At 36.9% G+C, this 21660-nt stretch overlaps 3 protein-coding genes and 1 long non-coding RNA gene across 10 annotated transcripts; 3 read left to right on the forward strand and 1 right to left on the reverse strand.

Annotated features, from left to right (window-relative positions):
* The first annotated feature begins 5890 nt into the window (after nt 1-5890).
* On the forward strand, nt 5891-9787 carry LOC109155721 (zinc finger CCCH domain-containing protein 30-like). Of its 4 annotated transcripts, none has more exons than XM_019303351.1 (3): nt 5896-6330; nt 7263-7277; nt 7311-9787. In XM_019303351.1, coding segments are annotated over exons 2-3 (2139 nt in total). In that variant the 5' UTR covers nt 5896-6330; nt 7263-7276; the 3' UTR covers nt 9449-9787. The 4 variants fall into 4 exon arrangements, with proteins under 4 accessions (XP_019158894.1, XP_019158896.1, XP_019158897.1 ...); XM_019303352.1 differs by lacking the exon at nt 5896-6330 and adding an exon at nt 6492-7007; XM_019303349.1 differs by having other exon boundaries at nt 5891-6330; nt 7263-9787.
* An 867-nt stretch (nt 9788-10654) lies between these two features.
* On the forward strand, nt 10655-11715 carry LOC109155732. Of its 2 annotated transcripts, none has more exons than XR_002049924.1 (2): nt 10655-10901; nt 11158-11715. It is a non-coding gene; the product is annotated as an uncharacterized LOC109155732 (long non-coding RNA). The 2 variants fall into 2 exon arrangements; XR_002049923.1 differs by having other exon boundaries at nt 10655-10829.
* Nucleotides 11716-11784: 69 nt separating this feature from the next.
* Nucleotides 11785-13954, reverse strand: LOC109155727. 3 transcript variants are annotated; one of them, XM_019303364.1, is made up of 6 exons: nt 13635-13954; nt 13476-13537; nt 13090-13145; nt 12540-12974; nt 12190-12364; nt 11785-12101 (listed from the first exon to the last, which is right to left on the reverse strand). In XM_019303364.1, the coding sequence occupies exons 1-6, from the start codon at nt 13777-13779 to the stop codon at nt 11943-11945; spliced, it is 1032 nt and encodes a 343-aa protein (XP_019158909.1). In that variant the 5' UTR covers nt 13780-13954; the 3' UTR covers nt 11785-11942. The 3 variants fall into 3 exon arrangements, with proteins under 3 accessions (XP_019158909.1, XP_019158910.1, XP_019158908.1); XM_019303365.1 differs by having other exon boundaries at nt 11785-12113; nt 12190-12368; nt 12562-12974; nt 13635-13951; XM_019303363.1 differs by having other exon boundaries at nt 11785-12113; nt 13635-13951.
* A 1274-nt stretch (nt 13955-15228) lies between these two features.
* LOC109155724 (chaperone protein dnaJ GFA2, mitochondrial) lies at nt 15229-21619 on the forward strand. The gene is made up of 18 exons (XM_019303355.1): nt 15229-15499; nt 15623-15722; nt 15827-15904; nt 16615-16700; nt 16827-16910; nt 17000-17038; nt 17782-17895; nt 18413-18457; nt 18605-18692; nt 18863-18927; nt 19022-19096; nt 19345-19417; nt 19857-19948; nt 20068-20139; nt 20280-20336; nt 20594-20642; nt 20972-21038; nt 21256-21619. The coding sequence occupies exons 1-18, from the start codon at nt 15416-15418 to the stop codon at nt 21350-21352; spliced, it is 1365 nt and encodes a 454-aa protein (XP_019158900.1). The 5' UTR covers nt 15229-15415; the 3' UTR covers nt 21353-21619.
* Nucleotides 21620-21660: the final 41 nt, after the last annotated feature.

Here is a 21660-nt window from a genome sequence, read left to right on the forward strand (position 1 = left end):
ACTGCCCTACTAGTTATTTGTAGTTTAATAGAATCACAAATGCTCAAGTCCTGCTAAGGCTGACTGATTATATTATTGGATGAATGTGGATAGAACATAGTTTAACTATTTGATCAATCTCATAAGAGTCAACTTTTGCTTCATTAGAAGACACAAGGTGCATGATTTGATTCTTATCTAGTCCAGGACGTATAAAATTGACTATGTTGTGGACATGATATAAGACTCCAAGGACCTAGGGATGACAATGTGTCCCGTTCTCGTAGGGGATGGGGACGGAGAATTTTTGCAATTTCTCGGCGGGGACGGGGACGGGATACCCCTTCCCGTCCCGCCCCGTCCCCGACAAATTAAAAAATAATAATAAAAAATATATAATATTATATATTTATATTATTTTAATTTTGAAGAGTGAAGACAGTAAAGTCACTAAATTGACTAAAGTCTACACTGTAAAGAGTAAAGATAGTAACCTGTATTCCTGTAACCCTTAGTCCCTAATACGGATTGTATTGCTATTTTGTATTTTTTGGTTGTAAATTCTAATTATGTTGATGGGATATTTGGATTTACTTTTGAATATTGAACATTTGGACTATTTTTAGTTTGCATTTGCTATTTTAGATTGAAATTTGAACTTGGGTAATTCGAATGTTATTAAAAATAGTTGAATGTTAAATTGTTAAAAAGCCTATTAGGATTTATTGATTTCAATTTTTTCCTTTTTTAATTTTAAAAATTGTATTAATTTTACACTTTCATTATGGGTTGACCGGGGACGGGGATTCCCCATCCCCGCCAAATTCCTCGCGGAGATGGGGACGGGGACGGTCCCCGCCGGAGACGAGGACGGGGACGGGGAATACTCCCCGCCCCCGTCCCGCTCCGTTGCCATCCCTACAAGGACCAAGGTAGGGGCAATTGGGTGCCATCGAGAGTCGGGATATTGCTCAATTGATTTGGCCAATAAAAAAAAAAAATACTTTAGAGTGCAGGGTCTGATTCCTATTAGGAAATGTAAGGAATTTGCCCTATGTTAGTTGTAGTTATTAGTGTAAGATTGTGAAATAAGTTCATGTGGAGTCATCAAAATTGGAGTGATTTTTTTTAATAAATAATAATATTGGATGAATGTGAAGGTCTAAACCTACTACAACAATAACATTAACTACAACGTACAATTATACTTGATGTCATCAACGTAACGTTGTTGGTTTGGTTCCCATTTGGGGAGCTTGCTAATGTATAGATTTGTAATCTATTTCAATGTTGTGTCATAACATGGGATGTCTTGAAATATTGCAACTTATCACCATACACATAATTTGATGGAATTGAAGACACACATTTTGTGGTACCCGGCCTTATCGTTTAGCTAACTCTAAGGTAGGTTAGATGCCTTGCAGCCTTGGTCAAACACCCTACATCCATCAGTACTCCATGCATATATACTCAATTTTCCATACTTTCATGTTGTTAAGCATACAACTCTTGACTCTCTAAGCAAGACAAAATTATACAATACCGTACCAATTGACAATCGTGTTAATCATACCTAGTGCAATTATATATATATATATATATATATATATATATATATATATATAGAGATTGTATTGGGTATTATTAGAACTTTTCAATAATATATATGATGGTAATAATACTACTGAAGGGTATTGCGTATTGCGTGTAAGTATTAACAAGTGAACAAGTTACTATGGTTCTGTGTACAAGAATTAGAGTGTGTCCTCCCATTGTTGTTACATGCAAGTCAGCCTTTATATTAGTGGTAATGGTTACAATATTGATGCGCACAACGGCTTCCAAATAATTGCAATGGCTCCCCTCACTAATTAAGTGTTGTGGCTCCTTAGTAATTGATATTTGCTCCCATTCATAACTTCTGCTCTTTATGGGTTGATGCTCGAATAAGTGCATTGAGTTGCCTTAAGTGCACTGTTTCACATGTAGTCGTTACTATTTAACTGTGTTAATTGTTTTGACACCTCCCGATTAGAATAATATCACCCGATTGAATCCATTACCTTGTCTAATTATCTTATCAATCTATTATAATCATGTATGATTTACATAATTATACCAGTTACGATTTACATTATAAAAGTTATCTTATTGTATATCTTTGTCTTAACTCTTATTCTCTTAACCAACCAAATACTTTGGAAGATTAAAATGCATGTGTATTTAACATCAATACAAATCGATCAAACGAAAGTAACGACCTAAATATAAATTTGTGATTCCCAAGTCATTAATTCAAATATCGTTCAAAATCGATATCGATGAGTAGGGAACTAGGGATAGCATGGTTATATGTTCCAATAGGGCTATGTTGTAGTAGTGTTTATTTCATGAGTCCTTATTAGCTTATTAGGCTAATAAGGACAATAGATTCACATTACTCCTCTATTTAGGACAATTACCTTTACAATCATATATATGATTCAATGATTCATCAACGTAGGATAATAATAAACTTATTATGAGTTTCTAATGACATTATTGACCTGGTATACCTTTAATATTTTGATTGACGAGTTTAAAAGAAAAATCTTTCTATGATCTTTACTATTATTTTTATGAAAAAAAAAGAAGAAGAAGATATTGTATTTAACTAAGTCATGCAATTTAATTTGTAATAAAGAACATAAGATTATACATGTTATAGTTAAGAAGCTATTATTATTATTATTATTATTATTATTATTATTATTAATTAATTAATTAATGTAAGACCCATGTGAATTTTAGATTATAGGACTAGTCGACAAGACATTAACTTAATGTCGTTTAATTAGTAATAACATCTCTTTGTATTGAATATTGTATCATCTAACGTGCTTTTGTCATGGTAATCAATCAATTTATATATATATATATATATATATATATATATATATATATATATATAATAAATATTGATTGAGTGAACACCTAAAAAGTAGAGTCTTTTTAATGCAATTTTTTTTTTTTGTATAATTTATGAATTATTACACGAGTAAAAATTTATTTAATATACACCCTCAAGACGTAATTGTTGATTTCTTTTCTCACTCAAAAAAATGAAATACGTGATTTTTTAACCGTGTCGGATACAACCAAATCAATCCCCAAGTCCCAACAAATAAATTAATAGATAGAAACTAGAAAAGAGGAAGATGGGTTCATGGTGTTTGAACGTGTATCCTTCCAACAGAAGAAAAGATGATGTGCCCAACATATATATAATATTTATTTGCATTAAGTAAGAGCACATGCATAGTTATAACTAATTGATCTGTCTTAGATATGTGTTAAGTTGATTATGAATATCAGTAGTAATACCTAAGCTACCTACTATAGTACTATGTACTATATCATTAATACTATGTACTATAATGATTTATTACCAAAGTACACCATTAGTTCGGTCACACTTGGTACAACTTTTGATTGAAGAGGTGGTAGCGTTTCACGTGTTGCTCTAAACGTTATAAAAATATTGTTTGATTGTTAAAACGTTATAAAAATATTGTTTGATTGTTAATTATTTGGAGCGGTGCTTTTAACCTAACTCTTTTTAATGTATTCAATGTTGTAAAAGGTGATATGCGCTAGTTGGGCGCCTAGGTCGTGTCTAGACGCGGCCGAGTAATCTGAATATATCATCTCCACTTTTTCACTTAGGGATGAGATTTGTTAGACTATTATAATCTCCTAAACTAGTTGACTGCATGATTAGTTGAGTACATGACTAGAGGAATATAGAAGAGGAGTGACTTTGACCAAGTTGAGCACAAACTCGGACGAGTTGGGCACTGACTAGACCGAGTTAGGCGCCCAACTCGGCGCCTAAGGGTACTTAGTCGGCCGGCCGATTAAAAGCCGCCTAGTGCTGAAATTGCCTCGGCCTAGAGACGCTTAGCGCCTAATCAGCGCTAGACTGAATTTTCACAATACTGAATGTGTGAAAAAATAAAATAATACTATGTAATAATTAATTCAAAGGTTATTCTATTACAAAAATATCAATTTCAAAATATAACGTTGTAACTACCTAAAGATTCAATAAATTCACGACCCTTTTTTGCATCATTGCCTTGCACTTTTGGTTAAGGACAAAATTGGTGTGAATTGTACTACTACCATGTATTATCCATACAACAATTCTAGGACCAAACTCAATAAATACTTCAAGTGGTAATATAAATTGACAAACCAACCAAAAGTAGGAATGGAATTTGGCTTTTGAGAATGATATTGCAATCCATTTCTTTTTCATGTATTTGTATATCATATGATCAATATAATCTAGTATTCTAGTTTTATACAAGCTCCGCATAATAAAACTAATTTAATTTAATTTCGAATGGACTCTACTAAGAAATAAATTTTTTAAAGACATTACTACATATACATATGTTTAAACTTTTGACTTATCATTGTGAGATTAATTTGAATTCAGCCGAGTTTCGCCGTCAAAATTTGACCCTTACTCAAAAAAAGCCTAACATAGAGCATGACGCAACCTAATTAATATGTATTGTAGTTACATTAGCAAGAATCTCATTCTTGATCAGATCGGAGTGAATTCTTTTTCCAAAATGAAAAGCTAAAGCAAAAATGCCAAGAAGACACTTGATGCAAGACCAACAAACCCATATCGGATGCCACAACCGGATCAGAAGGAGTTTTGAGAGTGAGATTAGAAGTAGTTAAATAAAATTTTACTAGGTATGTGATGAAAGTGAACGTGTGCGGAAAAGTTGTCATAAAGTTTCATTGTTGACATTAGCTTGCTCATCCTCGTGGGATCGCAACCCTTTGTCTCAACCATTGTTGCACATGTGTCGCCCAGGATATTTGAAACATGATGAATTGAGGTCATTCTCATTTTCTTTTGACTTGTCACCGACAATCTGTTGATAAGTGATAACTATTCCAAACTTTTAAGTACTTCATACTTAATTTTTGAAAACTAGCTACTAGAGGACATACATTGGTTATTATTTTTTGGATACACTTTTTAGCGATCAATTTTGTAGTGCTTTTTCTTTATGGTTAGAGCATCCCATTAGTTTTTTTTTGGGGACAAGCATGACGTGGAAGAGAGAGAGAGAGAGAGAGAGAGAGAGAGAGAGAGAGAGAGAGAGAGAGAGAGAGAAATTCGAGCTCTCCCTACAAGAGCAAGTTTTTTGGAGGCCATGCGTGTAGAGAGAAAAGGAAAAAGCATTCTTTTGTCTCGTACGTTGAGCGCAAGATGCGCACCCCAGCTTTAATTTTTTTAATTGCTTTCCCTGGCATTTGTTTTCCATTTATTTATTTAATTTTTTTTTCTTTTGTTCTTTCTCTTCTCTCTCCCAATCACACTGAAAAAAAACATTTTTTTAAAGGAAAAAAAAATCATTCAAAAGCCCTAACTTTGTGATTTTTTTTTATTTTTTTTTAGAGTTTTTGTGGGATTAAACATGCATGAGGTGGAAGAAAGAGATTATACTAAAGATAAATTTGAATATCTTCTATAAATTTATGCCAAACCCTTATTCTCAAATAATATGTAATAACCTCTTTCATGTGAAAGATCATGAGATCAAGCCAGACTAGATGCCCTCGGTCGAGCTAGTAAATCTTAAAAAAAAAAATTCTGACATACAATTTTTTTTCTTTCACTTTCTCCCTCCTACGTAGGTAACAATGAAAATTACTGCTTGGTGGGCCCCTGCCTTTCTATGTTCCAATCCACTTCATCCCCGTCAGTTCTCCGTTCCGTTATCCATCCCTTCACTTCCCCCGACCCGTTACGCCGTTACCGCTCCATTTCACGTTATGCATTTGCATTTCCATTTACATTTCACTCGCATTTGCATTTCCACTCAAATGAACGCTCACTCTCAACTCTCTCTCTCTCTCTCTCACAGCATGCCTGCCTTTCACTTTCTCTAGATCTTTCCCTCTCGCTATATTTTCTCTCTCCACATATACATACATGTCCGCATTGTATATATAGAGAGTATTTTTATATATATATCCACATATATTTGAGCTAGACTAGACTAGAATTTATTTATACTTTTTTTTTAATGGTAGATATATAATTTATTTATAAAAAAAAAAAAATCGTTCGCTCAATCGTTGTCGGAGTTGGAGTGAGTGAGCAACCATGGAGATGATCCACTTAGGAAGCGAAGCTCCGATTGGCTCCGGTCGCTTTTCTCTCTCTACCTCTGCATACATATCTACCGCCGGAGGTCGATGAAATGAGAACGGAAAACCAACTGCTTTCTCCGGTCTGTCTCCGCGGATCTATGAAAAGATGCGCCTTGATGATTGGTAAGCTCCGGCTTGAATCCTTTTCATCGCGTCCTTCTTTGATCTGTTGCTGATCAACTCTTGGCTTAGCTCCCAAGTTGACTTCGATTGACTAGATTTTAGTGTTTTTTTTTTTTTTTTTTTTTTTTTTTTTTTAATTACTTGTGGGGGGAGCTGTAAGAAATCTGTGAGTTTTACTGAGAAATGTGAACGTTTATGATGATTGCTGTGTGTGTAACGTCAAAATATGGATTTTGTGGCTCAGCTTTTTTTCCATGTTTGCTGAGGATTTAATCTTTGGAAATACGTGCTGCGAATCGTGGGGAAAATGACACTGCTTTGGAATAAATATATGTTGATAGTATGAGATGCTATTCTTGTTATTATTGTCTTATCTTTTAAAAGATTTCTTCTTTTGTAACAGCTTATTCTTCAGTTAGTGGTGTGTTGACATAAATCTTCTTTGTTGGATGTCCGAGAGAGCTCTAGTGGGGAATCAATCTTTATAACTCATGATAATGAAATCGATATGATTTTTTTAATCGTGGGTTGGGGGAATCGCCGGTTTGTCTGCTTGCTTTTTGTTTGTTCCTTGATAAATAAAGCCAGGGGGTGGGGGTGGGTTGTTGGAGATGGCATTGATATGTTGAAGACTTTTGTGTAGTTGTTGACTTTTAGAAGAGGAGACATTTTCTAATGTATGTATGCTGTTCATCCTTTATATTACCCCTCCTTTACTTGTTTTCTTTGATTCATCAATCATGTGTTTTAGTGTTACCCAATCTTGTAGTTTTGTTCTTCAAACTCTTTTTGGCTTGATCTGTTTGAGAGACTTTTAAGTTTTAAGTAACTAGTCCATGATATATTGATCAGCAAAGAAGCACTAGTTCTTGGATTGGTTTTTGTTTTATTGTGTTCAAGAAGTTTATTAGAGATGGTTGATTGACTTGCAGTTTACTGAAGAAGCATGTCCGGTGGCCCGGAGCAATCCAAGTATAATTTGTCTACCGATTGGTCTAACTCTGATAATATGAAGGACATGAGCAAGCTGAGTGTTGAGACTGATGATTCTTTTTCGAGTTTGCTTGAACTTGCTGCCAACAATGATTTGGATGGTTTTAAGCGATGTGTTGAGCGTGATGGTTCTGCAGTTGATGAGGTTGGGATTTGGTTAGTGCGGAAGAAAGGTGCAAAGCAGATTGTTAAGGAGGAAAGGAGTCCGTTGATGGTTGCTGCCATGTATGGTAGTATTGATGTCTTGAAGTTTCTTATCTCTCTTCCTGAGGTTGATGTTAATAGAGCTTGTGGCCCTGACAAGTGCACAGCTCTTCACTGTGCTACGTCGGGTGGGTCTGTTCATGCTGCTCAAGTGGTCAAATTGCTACTTTCTGCTGGGGCTGATCCCAATATCGAGGATGCTAATGGTCAGCAGCCAGCTGATGTAATTGTTGTTCCTCCCAAGTTTCCAGGTGCTAGAGCTTCTCTTGAAGAACTGCTTTTGAACAATATTTCTGATGGATCAGTTGGGGAATGCAATTTACGGGTTCATGTCACTACTTCAAATGGTTCCTCGCCTGATCTATCTTTGTCACCATGTTCACCATCAGAGTCTGCATCTTATCCCCTAACATCGAAGTTTGGTGATGTTCCTGCAAATTCTGTGCAAGAGAAGAAGGAATACTCGATCGATCCATCTCTTCCTGACATCAAGAACAGCATCTATTCCACTGATGAGTTCCGCATGTTCTCCTTCAAAGTGAGGCCTTGTTCTCGGGCCTATTCTCATGACTGGACCGAATGCCCTTTTGTGCACCCGGGAGAGAATGCCCGCAGGAGAGATCCTAGGAAATACCATTATAGCTGTGTGCCATGTCCTGATTTTCGCAAGGGCGCCTGCAGGAGAGGTGATATGTGCGAATATGCTCATGGAGTCTTCGAATGCTGGCTACACCCAGCTCAGTATCGCACACGCTTATGCAAAGAGGGCACCAGCTGTGTAAGGAGAGTTTGCTTCTTTGCCCACATGCCCGAGGAGCTTCGCCCCCTGTATGTTTCAACGGGATCTGCAGTTCCATCTCCTAGGTCCACTGCCGCCACAGCTACTGTCATGGATATGGCTGCAGCACTGAGTCTACTTCCCGGCTCGCCCTCCTCACACTCTATGATGTCTCCTGCATTTAATCAACCTATGTCTCCCACTGCCAATGGGATGTCTCATTCATCTCCTGCCTGGCCTCAACCGAATATTCCAACTCTGCATCTGCCAGGTAGTAACCTTCAATCGAGTCGCCTGAGGTCTTCCCTCAGCGTGCGGGATATTCCCCGCGAGGACTTGAACATGCTGCGGGATTTTGATGCCCAGCAGCAACTGGTTCTTAACGACATGGCTTGTTTTTCACAGCCACGTACCGGTTCTGCCTCTTTTAGTCGCCCCGGCTCTGGCTGTACTAACACCCTAACCCCTTCAAACCTTGATGAGTTATTTTCTGCTGAGATAGCCTCCTCCTCTCCTCGCTATTCTGACCAGGCTGCTTTCTCACCTTCACATAAATCGACCATTTTAAGCCAACTACAGCAACAGCAGCAGAGCATGCTTTCCCCAATCAATACCAACATGTTCTCTCCCAAAAATGCTTCCTTTGGGGTTTCATCAACAGGAAGGATGTCACCAAGAAGCGTGGAGCCCATCTCCCCGATGAGCGCCCGCCTTTCTGTTTTCGCTCAGCGTGAGAAACAGCATCAGCAGCTACGCAGCCTGAGCTCTCGGGATCTTGGCTCCAACAACCACAACACCTCTATTGTTGGGTCCCCAGTGAGCAATTCTTGGTCTAACTGGGGTTCCCCCAGTACAAGACCTGACTGGTCCTTCAACGGCGATGAACCAAGCCATCTCCGTAGATCATCTTCTTTCGAGCGGCTCAACAACAACAACAACAGCGAGGAGCCCGATCTGTCATGGGTCCAATCTCTTGTCAAAGAATCACCACCTGAGATGAAAGATAAGTCTGCAGCGCCAGCTCCCCGGGGCGCTGTTCCATCCGGTGAGGGTTTAAAATTCAGTACTCAGACTGATTCCATCGATCAATCTGTTATAGGTACTTGGCTTGAGCAGATGCAACTCGATCAACCCGTAGTCTAGTGGGAAGAAGAAGAAAGATTCATTTTCACCTTATTCTTAGGGAAGCATGTAGTGTACTACTACTGTTTTGGAGGTAAATTTTTTTGGCCGCCGGTGGAATCAAATGCAGAATCCGGTAAGCTAAAGGCAAAATTTCCCAGCAAGTTTTCATTACATTTCATTTGATTATATCATTATTTGTTCAAATACATCTTTAATGTTTCAAATTGTTGTCTGGGCTTGCATCAAACATCCCCAGTCCTGGCATGTTGAATTGCCTTTATGTATGATGTAAAACTCAAATGAAATTTGTAATATTTATCTGATACATCAACTTTTTTCCCCACATACATTTCTATATTATGTTTCTATGTTCAGTATCTCTATCACTATGAGACTAATTTGAATTCAGTTCAGTTCTAATCTCTATCATTACGAGATTAATTCAAATTCAGTTCGCATATCTATTGTTTGAGTGGGACAGCTGGTCTGGAGATTTAAGACGGCTCTTAAATTAAGGATGAATGAGTTTCTTCCACTCAATTACACCCAGGTTCAGAAGCATATTATGACAATTGATTGATAGCAGATTGTAGACATTTATAATGGGGTCTCCATATGTACGTAGTTCTCTTGGATTGACACTAATTCTCTTTATAAATCTTGTCGGTATTATTTGACCTAGATTTATGTACTTAACTTTATTATTTCTTCTCCCCTCATGTGAAGCAAAAAAACACACAAAAAGTAGGGTAATTTGGTAAGGGTATCTGAACCCTTGAAAAAGCAATATGGGTATTATTTACAGCATGTTGTTATTTTTTAAAAAATTAGCATTCACCAGCTTTGTGATAGCAAGATGTGGGACCCAAGATAGCAACTTCCATTAAAATCTACCAATTGCCATGCAAGGTCGGTGATAAGGAATTGACGTTTAGTACCATACAATAATAATATTATTAAAAATAGTAATAGTCGGTAGAGGATGGGGAACTTGTGTCGCACACCTAGGTGACAATTATATTACTTGTACACACATAAAAAGGAGAGCTATGTAGTGTGATAACATCTCTATTACCATTTTAAATGATTGATCATATGATTAAACTATGATGAGGTATTGATTTTTTGAGCTGAAAAAAATTGAAAAAGTATAAAATAAATACTACATTGTAAATAAGTTTATCTGAAACTCAATTTTTTTTTTTTGGGATCTCTTGCGAGAAAATCAAACCACTATACAAAATGTTTATATACAAAAAAGAAGAAAAAAAAAAGATAGAAAGGTTCACTATCCTTAAAATATGATAGACATTCTTTTGGGGCTGAAAATAGCTGCATTATGTTTTCCAATTGGGAGATGATATAAGTGGTGGTTATCCTTCTTCTTCACCTTGCTGAGGTATGTAGCTTTCAATGCCAAATTTTCAGAGGTAGAAGGCAACAATGGTTGTTTGCCACGTCTCCAAACATGGTTGGAAAACAAGTACTCTATATTAATTGCATGCTTGTGTATATAAATTCGATTTGCAATTATTATTTTTATTTGAGGTGTGTACTGCATAAATTCTGTTCGTGAATATCTGAACAAAGGATTACAATAAATTAAATATATAATAATTGGTCATATTTGACGGGCTTAAATCAAGAAAGCTAATAATCGCTTGCCTGAAAATCAAATTTGTAATTAATTTTGTGTTTATCGAGTCGACAAGATTTCTGTTTGGCAGGGATAGTGACATGAGAGTTGAGCAAGGGATTCAGGTGGAAGAATCTGGGCCATGCAAACCAAACATCCAACGGCTGCTATATCAAACTTTCCAGTCTCATCATCCAGACAACTTTCACATAAAAATCAAGAAACTTAACCCCAAAACCTCCATTTTCTTCCCTTCTTGTCACCCATATCTGATCTATACACTTCAGATATGCTGGAGATGTTGTTTGCAGTGGCCATTTCAGTCTTCCCTCTCACACTTTATATTCCTCCCTTGAGAAGTTTGAACTCACTTGTAGAGAGCATGGAGGGGATTCTCAGAGAATGGGTATCAGACCTCCTAGAAATATTGTTTCCTCTTATCTAGCTAGGTTGTCTTAGTCCACATATACATACCTATAATTACATTAGCAGTTCGATTACAAACTGTTCTAAGTTGAATCTTTGTAAGTATATACTATTTCTCTTTTGACAAGTTTGGGTAAGGCTGTAAATTGTAATAGTTGATTCTTGGTGAAGATTCCCACCAATTTGAGCTGATCAGTTATGAACAATTGTTTATCTTTTGCCTTTTGTGATCTTTTGCTAATTAAAGTTACAAGACAAGCTTTATCCAAAACATATCTTTAAATAGCAATTGCGGGTTTTTTTATAAATCGAAGAATTATAAGATGTTGGTTACAACTTATTTTCCCTCAAATAACAGAAAGAAGCCAACATCTAAGGATTTCTATGAGTAAACAAAGAAAGAAAAGAATGAATGAATGATCTTAGAATTAAAGAATATAGTATGCAGATTTAGGTTGAAAGTGTGCAGGGCTTTAAGAACCAGAAGACATCTAACCCTCTTGCTTCACTTTCAATCACAGCAGAAGAAGCTTCTTTAATCTTGTTTCCAGGTTCCTCCTTTCTATCATTCCTGCTACTTTTTCCCAACTCTTGGAGAATTCCTCTTCCCTGCATCATCTCCTAAGCCGAAAATTCAAAGAATTTATGTATGAAATGGATGAACTTTAAGTATCATCATTTAGAAATGCAGACATACCGGAGGCCTTGAGCGAAAAGCCTTAGGAGGTGGAGTAGCTTTGGTTGATCCGGCTGAGAAACATTGAGGCGTTGGAGGGCATGTCCGGATTTGTGATGATAAGCTCTCGTCCCCAGTCCGCTTAGCGCTCTTCACATCAATGGTGATTGGGGTGTTTTCTGCATTTTCATTTCTTCTGCATAGATATAACAATGGTTTTGACTTGCATTAGGCTTGTTAAGAGTTCCAGATTCAAAATATAAGAGAGAACATATGAGTTTATAAGGCCATGAGTTAAACTAGCTAATTAATTGGATTCAATCTTTTAGTGTGGTTTGGATCATGTGCATTATAGCCCAGTTGAGTCACACCTTCTCTGCTTTTCTTTGAGAATGTTCTTTCCCATTGTATCATTCTTCTTTAGCAGTGGAGTCTTCTCCTTTCCACTCTCAGCTAAATCTTTGTTTTCATCACTAAACCCCTCTTTCACCACCTGTTTATTCACCATTAATGGAGTCCTCTCCACAGTCTCATTCCCAATCCTCTCTTTCTCCTTAGCCCTTGCTGTCAACTTCTTCAACTCGTTACAAAACTCCGTCACCCGGCTAAGCAAATCCACACCAGAAAACAGATTCCTCGCAGAATTGGTGCTTCTCAACCTTGGAGTCTGTTGTTCCTTTGGCAATGAGTTATCATCAACAGTCTTCTTCTCTGCACTCGACTTGATTGCCTCCTTCATAAGCTTAGCTTTGAATCGATGAGGAGTCTCCGTGTTCGGGTTCTGATTCTCACTATCGTCAAACATCCTATCATTCAACAAACTATTAGAGGTTGAATATGAAACTAAGTTGTTGTTTTTTTTTTCCCCTTCAATCTTATTAGCAGAAATACAGTGCACAAAGCTAGAGCAGCTGCTATTACCTTCGAATTCGCTCCCTGAAAAGAGGAATCTCAGAAACACCAGATGACTTCTGAAGCTTCAATGTCACAATTTTGAAAGAAGACATACAATTAGTCATAAAAATTAAAACTTTTCTATCAAAGACAGTACTCATTTGCCAAATTCAGCAGTAATCCAACGATATGAGGTAGAATTTACAAAAAGAAAAAAAAAATCTTGATTGTTGAATCTTCTACCTAGAGGAAATCAAGCATTACCCAATGAAATATAACTAGAACCATTCTTGAAACAAGCAAAATCACCAGATTATACTGCATTTTCTAACATTTCTCAAGAACCAAGCAGCTCAAAAGTATGAAACTTTGTTCTTTTTAACAAATTTAAGAAAACAGAAAAGGATAGAAACCTTTGGAGTTAGGGTTGCTGCAGCTTTATGGAAATCCTTTACAGTCTTGGGATGATTGCAATCTGAGCAACAGAAACAAGCCCGAAAAAAAACAAGTTAGTGAAATTAGCTCTTCTGTGTAATCACAGAGAGCAGAACCCAGAAAAGACGGTGGATTACCGGGCCGGCAGAACCAAGCTTCGTCGTCGACGAACCCATCGGCGGCGGAGAAATCCACCCACTGAGGAGCATTGAACCGTTCAAGGATGTCATCCTTCACAAACCTCGAATCCAAGTTCTTCCAATCAATTACAGCTACTTCCATTCTCGGGAATGCCAAGAAAGATGATCTGATTTGGGTTTTCTGATGCAAAATGGAAAGTGGAAATAATCTATCTGGGAAAGTGAATATATGAGTTTTTGCGTGGGAGCTCAAAGCTGACTGTTCAGACTATACAACCGTTGGGTTTCTCGGGGAGGATTTAGTGCTCATTTCCTTCTGACCGTTGGAGAATTTTTCATTTACACATACTTTTGGTAAATTCTGTTTTGGCCCCTAATGTATATTTAATTTTTGAGAAACTTTATGATTGACCCGCGAATATTAACTATCGTAAATTGAAAAAAGCGCTTCTACATGATTCGTAACCAAACAAGCTAACTAAGTTGGCATGAACTCGTGAAGAAATAGGTAAATGCTATTGACAATTGATCAAATACGTAAAAATTAAGTTATCCAATCAGCACACATATTAGTCTCTTTATGCATGAAGAATATATATAATTTCGCAAGTAAAACCTTTTTGTATCACATCTACCAAGTGATAGTGTGGATCTATGATATTATTGATGTTCTTAATTTTTTTTAATAGCGCTGCTAAAGATTAAATGGAGTGAAAAGTAAGAGTAAATTTTTCTAATGTACCAAATGACTTTTGTATACGATATAACCGTGTATGTTTGCTTTTACTAGTTACCTTAAAAATGAACATCAATTATACTTAATATAATTCAATAACTGATGTAGAATATACGAATGGTTTACGCTACGGTGTATGGTACTAGGTCAGTTCCGAACTCGAATCCTATGTCTAGTCTGCTTGTTGGTTTAAGTATTTAGGCTCGTATTACGTGACAGTGGGTTAGAGGTCTCCAAGCTAAAAATCCCTTAGTAGAAAATGTCAAAAGTCCCATTTGATAGCAATAAATGCGGTATTTATAGGGGTTCAAGTGGACAGGTCCTGCTCTCAACAGCATGTGTGGCACGTAGAGTTCATGCACGGGACCAGATCGGGGGTTAAGGGGCCTTGGTCACGTGCCCTGCTATTATTGAGTGCACTACGCTATGTCGCAGGGCACCAGTAGGTTAGTCCCAACCTAAGCAGGTCAGCACGCAAGTATCACGATGCTGCTTACGAGCACAGTCTTGGGAGAAGCTCGGTAGGCAAAATAAGGTCGGAAAGGTGCGAGCCTTAGGTCGGATCGGGCTTAGCCTGCACAGAGAGTTCGTTATCGATCGATACTCGCAGAATAATCCTCATCAATAATATAGTTACACTTGATATAACAAAGATGTCACACATTGACACATGGGTACCAAAAAGTTGTTATTTTTATATTTGTGAACACTAGACACCACTTTAAATATATGTGAGAGAGTCGATCATAATTTATTTCTCTACTATCATTTTGAATTTGAGTGTGAAAATTCCGGATTTTGTAGTTTTGTGGCCAAGAAATTCCATTTTTAGTATTATTACGTAAGAAATGCCCAAACGCGGCCCAATTAGTTTCCACAGTCCCGTTCTCTGGGAAGTCCCAAATCGCTAGAACATTCTGAGTTGTGACTCTACCATCGGCATAGCTCTGAGCTCTGGCGGCTCTGCTTCTGAGCTCCGGCTACTATTGAGGATTCTGAACCGTTTTACTGAACATCGCTCTCTTACACTACAACTTCCGAAATGGTCCGGTCCAACGCCGCCCGCCTTGCCTCCCGCCTCGCTCGCGCTTCCTTTTCGTCTCACCTTCTCGGCGACTCTTCTTCTGTACGCCTCTATCTCTCTCTCTCTCTCTCTCTCTCTCTCTCTCGCTCTCGCTCTATTTTGTATATGCTTATTATGACTATACTTACAGCATATGATGGTGAATTGGGGCGGATTGGTTCACAGGTTTATGATTCGGTATGCGCAGCTGCAAGGGGATATATACAGTTTAGTGCGTCAATATGCGATCAACAGAGAGTTTTGTCCAATTCGATTTCGGGGAATGGTATGCGAAACTGTCCTGTACGAAGTTAGTTTTATTTGAATTATTATATGAGGCTGCAGCCTTTAAATTTTGTTGTTTCATTTTCCCCTTCTGGTGAGGAACAGGAGCTAATAGAAGAGGGAGGCTGAACATTGGGCTATCAAAAGCCAACTTTGGTGCAACTAGATGCATCCATGCCACAGGTTTCTTTCTAAATAGCTTAAATCTTGTTGTTTTTGCTTTCAAGACTATTTGTTGGGTTGCATGGACTTTTTTAAAATGTAGAAATGAAAATTTATTATTAAATATCCTCCTTTGAAATAAGTTGCTTTATTGGAATTTCTGCAACAATGAGCTTGGAAGTTTTAAATTGAAATGTGGCAATGGCTGGGAGTGTGATATGTTTGATGAAGAACAAGTGAACTCTTGATGCGTCATACGTGAAGATATTATCTCTTCTGTATACTTTATTTGCAATTTAGTTGTGAATCATTCATAAAATAAAGAATTTATTGCTCCAAACTTGACACATTATGGAATGAAAAGCAGCCCAGACAGCAGTTTATTGTGTTCTTTTCAAGATGAGACGATAAAGTTGGATTTTTGTTCATCTTTCTCCTGGTCCAATGCAAATGAAGCACTGAATTCATGTGATTTAGGTATATAACATGTGGGTTATCTTGTATACCTGTTGGCGTTTTATTTGGTGCAGCTCGATGTTTTTTTTTTGGTGATTAGCTTGGTCTGCACTGTTTGTCCAACATGGTTCTGATGACCCTTAGCATATATGCTTAAGTCCAAGCTTAGGTTCACTGACTTTCCCTGTTTTTTTTTTAAGGTTTTAAAATTTTAATTATTTTGGCTTAAGTTCATTGCCTTGTTCATTTTTTTAAAAAATGTTTTCCGTGGTTAGCACACATGTCAGCCAGAGATTATTACGAGGTACTTGGCATAAGTAAGAATGCAACTGCATCTGAAATCAAGAAAGCTTATCTTGGGGTATGTCTCTGGTGATCTCTTCTTCTGGTACCTAGGCTTTTTAGCAGGAGTTTGACTAGCAGAGTTAAGTGATCAAAGTCATCAACTTACTTTAAAGTTTACTCCATTCCATGCATTATACAACAGCTTGCAAAGAAGTTGCATCCAGATGTGAATAAAGATGATCCAGAAGCTGCAACAAAGTTTCAGGAAGTTCAAAAGGCTTATGAGGTATTTCCACTTTGGATTAATTTCACATACTTTGAAGTATTGTTATGAGGTGAATGGATTATAAATATTTTTTTCCTTTACAATTACAGGTTCTGAAAGATGATGAACAACGCCAGACATATGATCAGGTCTTGCATATGTTATGCATCATTTTTCTATCCCTCACACTGTTTCTGGAAACTTAGTTGCTACTTTAACATGGTGCTTATAAAAAATACATAAATCATTCTTTTAATTGCTTGTGACAAATAAGTTAATAATTTGTTAGTTCATCCCAAATTTTAAAGGGCAAAACATGCCTGGTTCACGTTCATTCATGTTGAGTGGATATTTGAAGCATATGTTGAAGTGGATTACCTTTTTATTCTATTTTAATTTTTATAACTATTTTTGAAATTTATTTCTTCACTTCACCACTGAAAATAAGAGCTATGGTATATTTATACAACAATCATATTTACACTTACCCATCAGAGCAATGACATGCTCCATATTTACCAATTACCAAGAAACCTGATTTTATTTTCCTTCATACTTTACCCTTTTTAGTAGTGAAGTGAATTGTAACCTTAAGAGGGGATAGAGTCAAAGAAAAGGCTTGGCCATATATTTAAATGGCTAAAGGCTTTCTCTCTTTGCTATATAATTGGGGAAGATAGTAAACATATTATTTTCTGTTTCTGTTATATACCTATATGTTGCATTAACTATCCATTTCTGAAATTATTCTATGATCTCTACAGTTCACATATGTTCATGCTTTTGTTTAGTTTGCACAACACAGGAAGTTCACTGGCTATTATATCCCATGAATGCTCCCTTTATAGTTTTTTACTCATAAAAATATGATGGTGACATGTTGACGTGACAGCTTGGTCATGAAGCTTATAATAGCATGAAGGAGAACAGTGGTGGTGGTCCTGGTGGAGCTGGGCCTGGTTTCGGTGGCTTTCCTGGTTTTGAGGAACTCTTTAGAAATTCTGATGTAAGGAATTAAGCCAAAGTTTATATGCACTGTATTCATTTACCTTTTAACTTGTACTGCCTGCTGTTCATATGTTATTTGTAAAACATACTTGTGTTCTTTTGAATTCCTACTTTTTTAATAGGTTGGATAATTAACCATGGCATGCAAAGAGTGAGTAAATATATAGGGTGAACAGCATACCCTCCTATTTATCTTTTAATTTACAAAAGAAAAAAAATCTTAGGGCATTGTTATAAATTATAAAAAGAAATCTGTTGTGTTAAAATGTCCAATAAGGAAATCAAATAAAAGATCCTAATTACTTGAGAGAGTGAGTGATCTTTTCAACTCAATCACTCTGAGATGGATGTTCTTTCAAACTGATTGCACCTTTTGGGTTTGATCCCATATCACATGAACCTGCTTATCTTCATACAATTTATCATGTCCTACTACTTTCTTGTGTGTAGTCAATTTAGCATTGAAAGTTGAAACTAACTTTTCATATCTTTTCCATGTATTGGATGGATATCAGATTTTCAACTTCATGAACCAGAGGATGGGTGGCGAAGATATCAAGGTGTTGTCTTTATTTTTTCAAATTACAAATATAATATATAGTATTTATTTTATTATTATTATTATTATTATTATTATTATTATTATTATTATTACTTTTAATGGTTTTTATTATTGCTGATATTTTGTCACAAAATCCTCTTTGCAGATTTCTGTTGAACTATCCTTCATGGAAGCTGTCCAGGGTTGCACCAAGTCTGTATCATTCCAAACTGAATTACCTTGTGGTGCTTGTGGTATGCATGTCTTTCTTATGGTAGCATTCAATTAGCATATGATTCTCTCTTGAATGTACCTCAGAGTTCTTTGGCCTTCATTATGCCATAAGTCTGTCTTAAGTCAATAATCATCACAAACCCAATAGGAAGGCTACTTGTATACTCATGTTTTTAATTTTCATTTATAGGTGGAAGTGGTGTTCCCCCGGGGACTAAGCCTGAAACTTGTAGACGTTGCAGAGGGGCTGGCATGGTGAGTGTCTTTTGCATTCCTATAATTGTTATTGCAGTGGGATTTGGATATCTAAGACTCTAAGAGTAACATCATTACCTTGCCCTCTTTCTAGGTGATTCAGCAAAACGGTTTCTTCACGCTACAGACTACCTGCCCGCAATGTAAAGGGGCTGGGAAGATTGTATCGGTATGATATCACTGAATTACCATATAAAAAGAATCCACATTTAGTAGTCATTCAGGTGCCTCATGAAAATAGTGGTGGTCTCCTATCCTGCATTGATGTGTCTGACCATTGTTCTAAGAATACCAATACTGGCGTATACTATTTTTTGCAATTGCTGTTTGTCTGTTGTGTGTTTAAAGAGTGAACAACTTGTTTGTATGTGACAATCATATGTACTGACATTTCGCATTTTTGCCACTGGTGAGTAGAGTTTCTGCAAGACTTGCAAGGGAGAACGAGTAGTGAGGGGGCAAAAAACTGTGAAGTTGGATGTTATGCCAGGTAACTTGTGATTATTGACCAAATGATAACATTTTTTCCTTGTACTCTTTACAACCAAATTTCAAGCAGAACTATAGATTACTGGTTAAGCTCTCCGTTATATTAATGAGTAAGAACAGGTGTATGCTTGGACTTTAATTGTATCCATGGGCTTTAGATTGACCAGTGACTAATTTACAGCAAGATAAATTTTCAATATTTGAAAGTGATCATCCACCTCTTTGGTTTCTTCAATTTGTAGTCATCACTAGTGGGAGGTAGGTCGACTTTAGGTAATATCTACCTAAACATCAAGGTGATCTTGCACATGCATACTGACGGCAATTGACACTATGTGCAAATGGGTGTATATCACAACTGTAATATTAGTTATGCCATTTATCTTATCTCTATGCTTATTGTGATGTTTGGTATGGGTTTTGTTATTACTCTTCTACAGGAGTTGACAATGATGAGACTTTGAAAGTATATAGGAGTGGTGGAGCAGATCCTGAAGGCAATCAACCGGGTGATCTTTATGTCACTATCAAGGTTTAGCTTCTATTATCATTATCAATGTTATAACCCCACCCCTAATCTGCAGTGTTTTGATGCATATCCAAGTGCAAATATATTCCTGATGTATTACCAAGATTCCTGATATATTTCAGGTTAGGGAAGACCCTGTGTTCCGGAGAGAAGGATCTGATATCCATGTCAATGCTCATCTGAATATGACACAGGTGGGGTTTTCGCTTTGTACACATATGTACAATGTACTTGATTTGTATTAGTGTTCTGCTTCAATTCAATTTTCTCAAGCTGCCTGTATCATGGACCTTTCACTTCTAGATTGCCTAAGTCAACCGGTAATTTCTTGTAGGCAATTTTGGGAGGGACAGTCCAAGTCCCAACTCTGACTGGGGATGTTGTTGTCAAGGTATGTCTGAAACTCTAACATGAAATTATGGTTTGATTATTCATTTTCACCTCTTTACGATGGCTCATTTTAAAATTGACGGGAACATGTATCCTCTTTTGTCATTGACACATTTTAAAATGCATATCTAACATCCCTTACAGTGTTTGAACACTAGTGAAGTCCCTGAATTTTAGCTCCTCCATAGTCCAATGGTGTAATTGTGGATGTGTTCTTGCTTATATAACCTTCAATCCATTGGCCTCTCTCATTTGCAGGTACGCCCTGGCACCCAGCCTGGCCAAAAAGTTGTCCTGAAACAGAAAGGTATTTATGGTGCACAAAATACAACCTCCATTTGTAGGCTGAAATCTAACCCCTCATTGCCATTGCTCATTATAGCTTATGAAGTATATGAGTATTATCAAACATATATAAAAATCTCAGCAGTATATTGGGACATGTGGTGTTGGAATAAACTATGATTTATTTCATTCTGGTCTCTCTGGCCTGTCAAAGACAACTACTCTCCTAGTATTCAATATTCATAGCTCACAAAATATTCACCAACTATTTACCTAGCATAGTTTATGTAGGAGCATTCACTTAACCTGTGCTATAAGTTTAGAGCTAATGTCTTTTGGGTGTTTGTGCAGGGATTAGAGCAAGAAATTCCTATTCAGTGGGAGATCAGTATGTTCACTTCATTGTCAGCATTCCAACGTATGTGTTCTTTGATTGCCATTCTTTTCTTTTCGATTCTTTTTGGTTTCTTTTAATTCATCGCACTAGAATTTGGAGGGGTTTAGAACATAAATTTAGTATGCTGTAGCAGTTAAAATTTGTAATACAATCTTTTGGTATTGACAACATACAGATATGAAGAGGTTGTTAATGACGCATTTTAACAATTTGCTTCTCTCTATTTATCATGATGCAGGAACTTGACACACAGACAGCGGCAGTTGATCGAGGAGTTTGCGAGGGAAGAGCAAGGAGACCACGAGAAGGATGCTGCTGCAGGAGCCTCTGGGTAGAGCCAATAACTCGGGTAGATATAGCGTTAGAATCCTGTCAATGGATGCCATAGAAATTTTGGGTCCATATTTACATTTTTGGTCTTTTTGGGGCAAATTTGTGGTAAAGCAACCTTAGTAAGCATAATCAAAGCTGAAAGCTTTATGGACATAAGAAATAGTGTGGCATTTGATCTGTGCCACATTTTGTTGTATAGATTGAACATCCATAGTTATTCTCAAAGGAGTTATTAATTGCATAAAATTAAATCTGGCATTGCAGTTTTAGCTTCTAGGAACTGAGGTTTAATGTTTTCTTGCAATTGACA

Source organism: Ipomoea nil, unplaced genomic scaffold, assembly GCF_001879475.1.
Source record: "Ipomoea nil cultivar Tokyo-kokei standard unplaced genomic scaffold, Asagao_1.1 scaffold2704, whole genome shotgun sequence".
In the NCBI taxonomy this organism is placed as follows: domain Eukaryota; kingdom Viridiplantae; phylum Streptophyta; class Magnoliopsida; order Solanales; family Convolvulaceae; genus Ipomoea; species Ipomoea nil.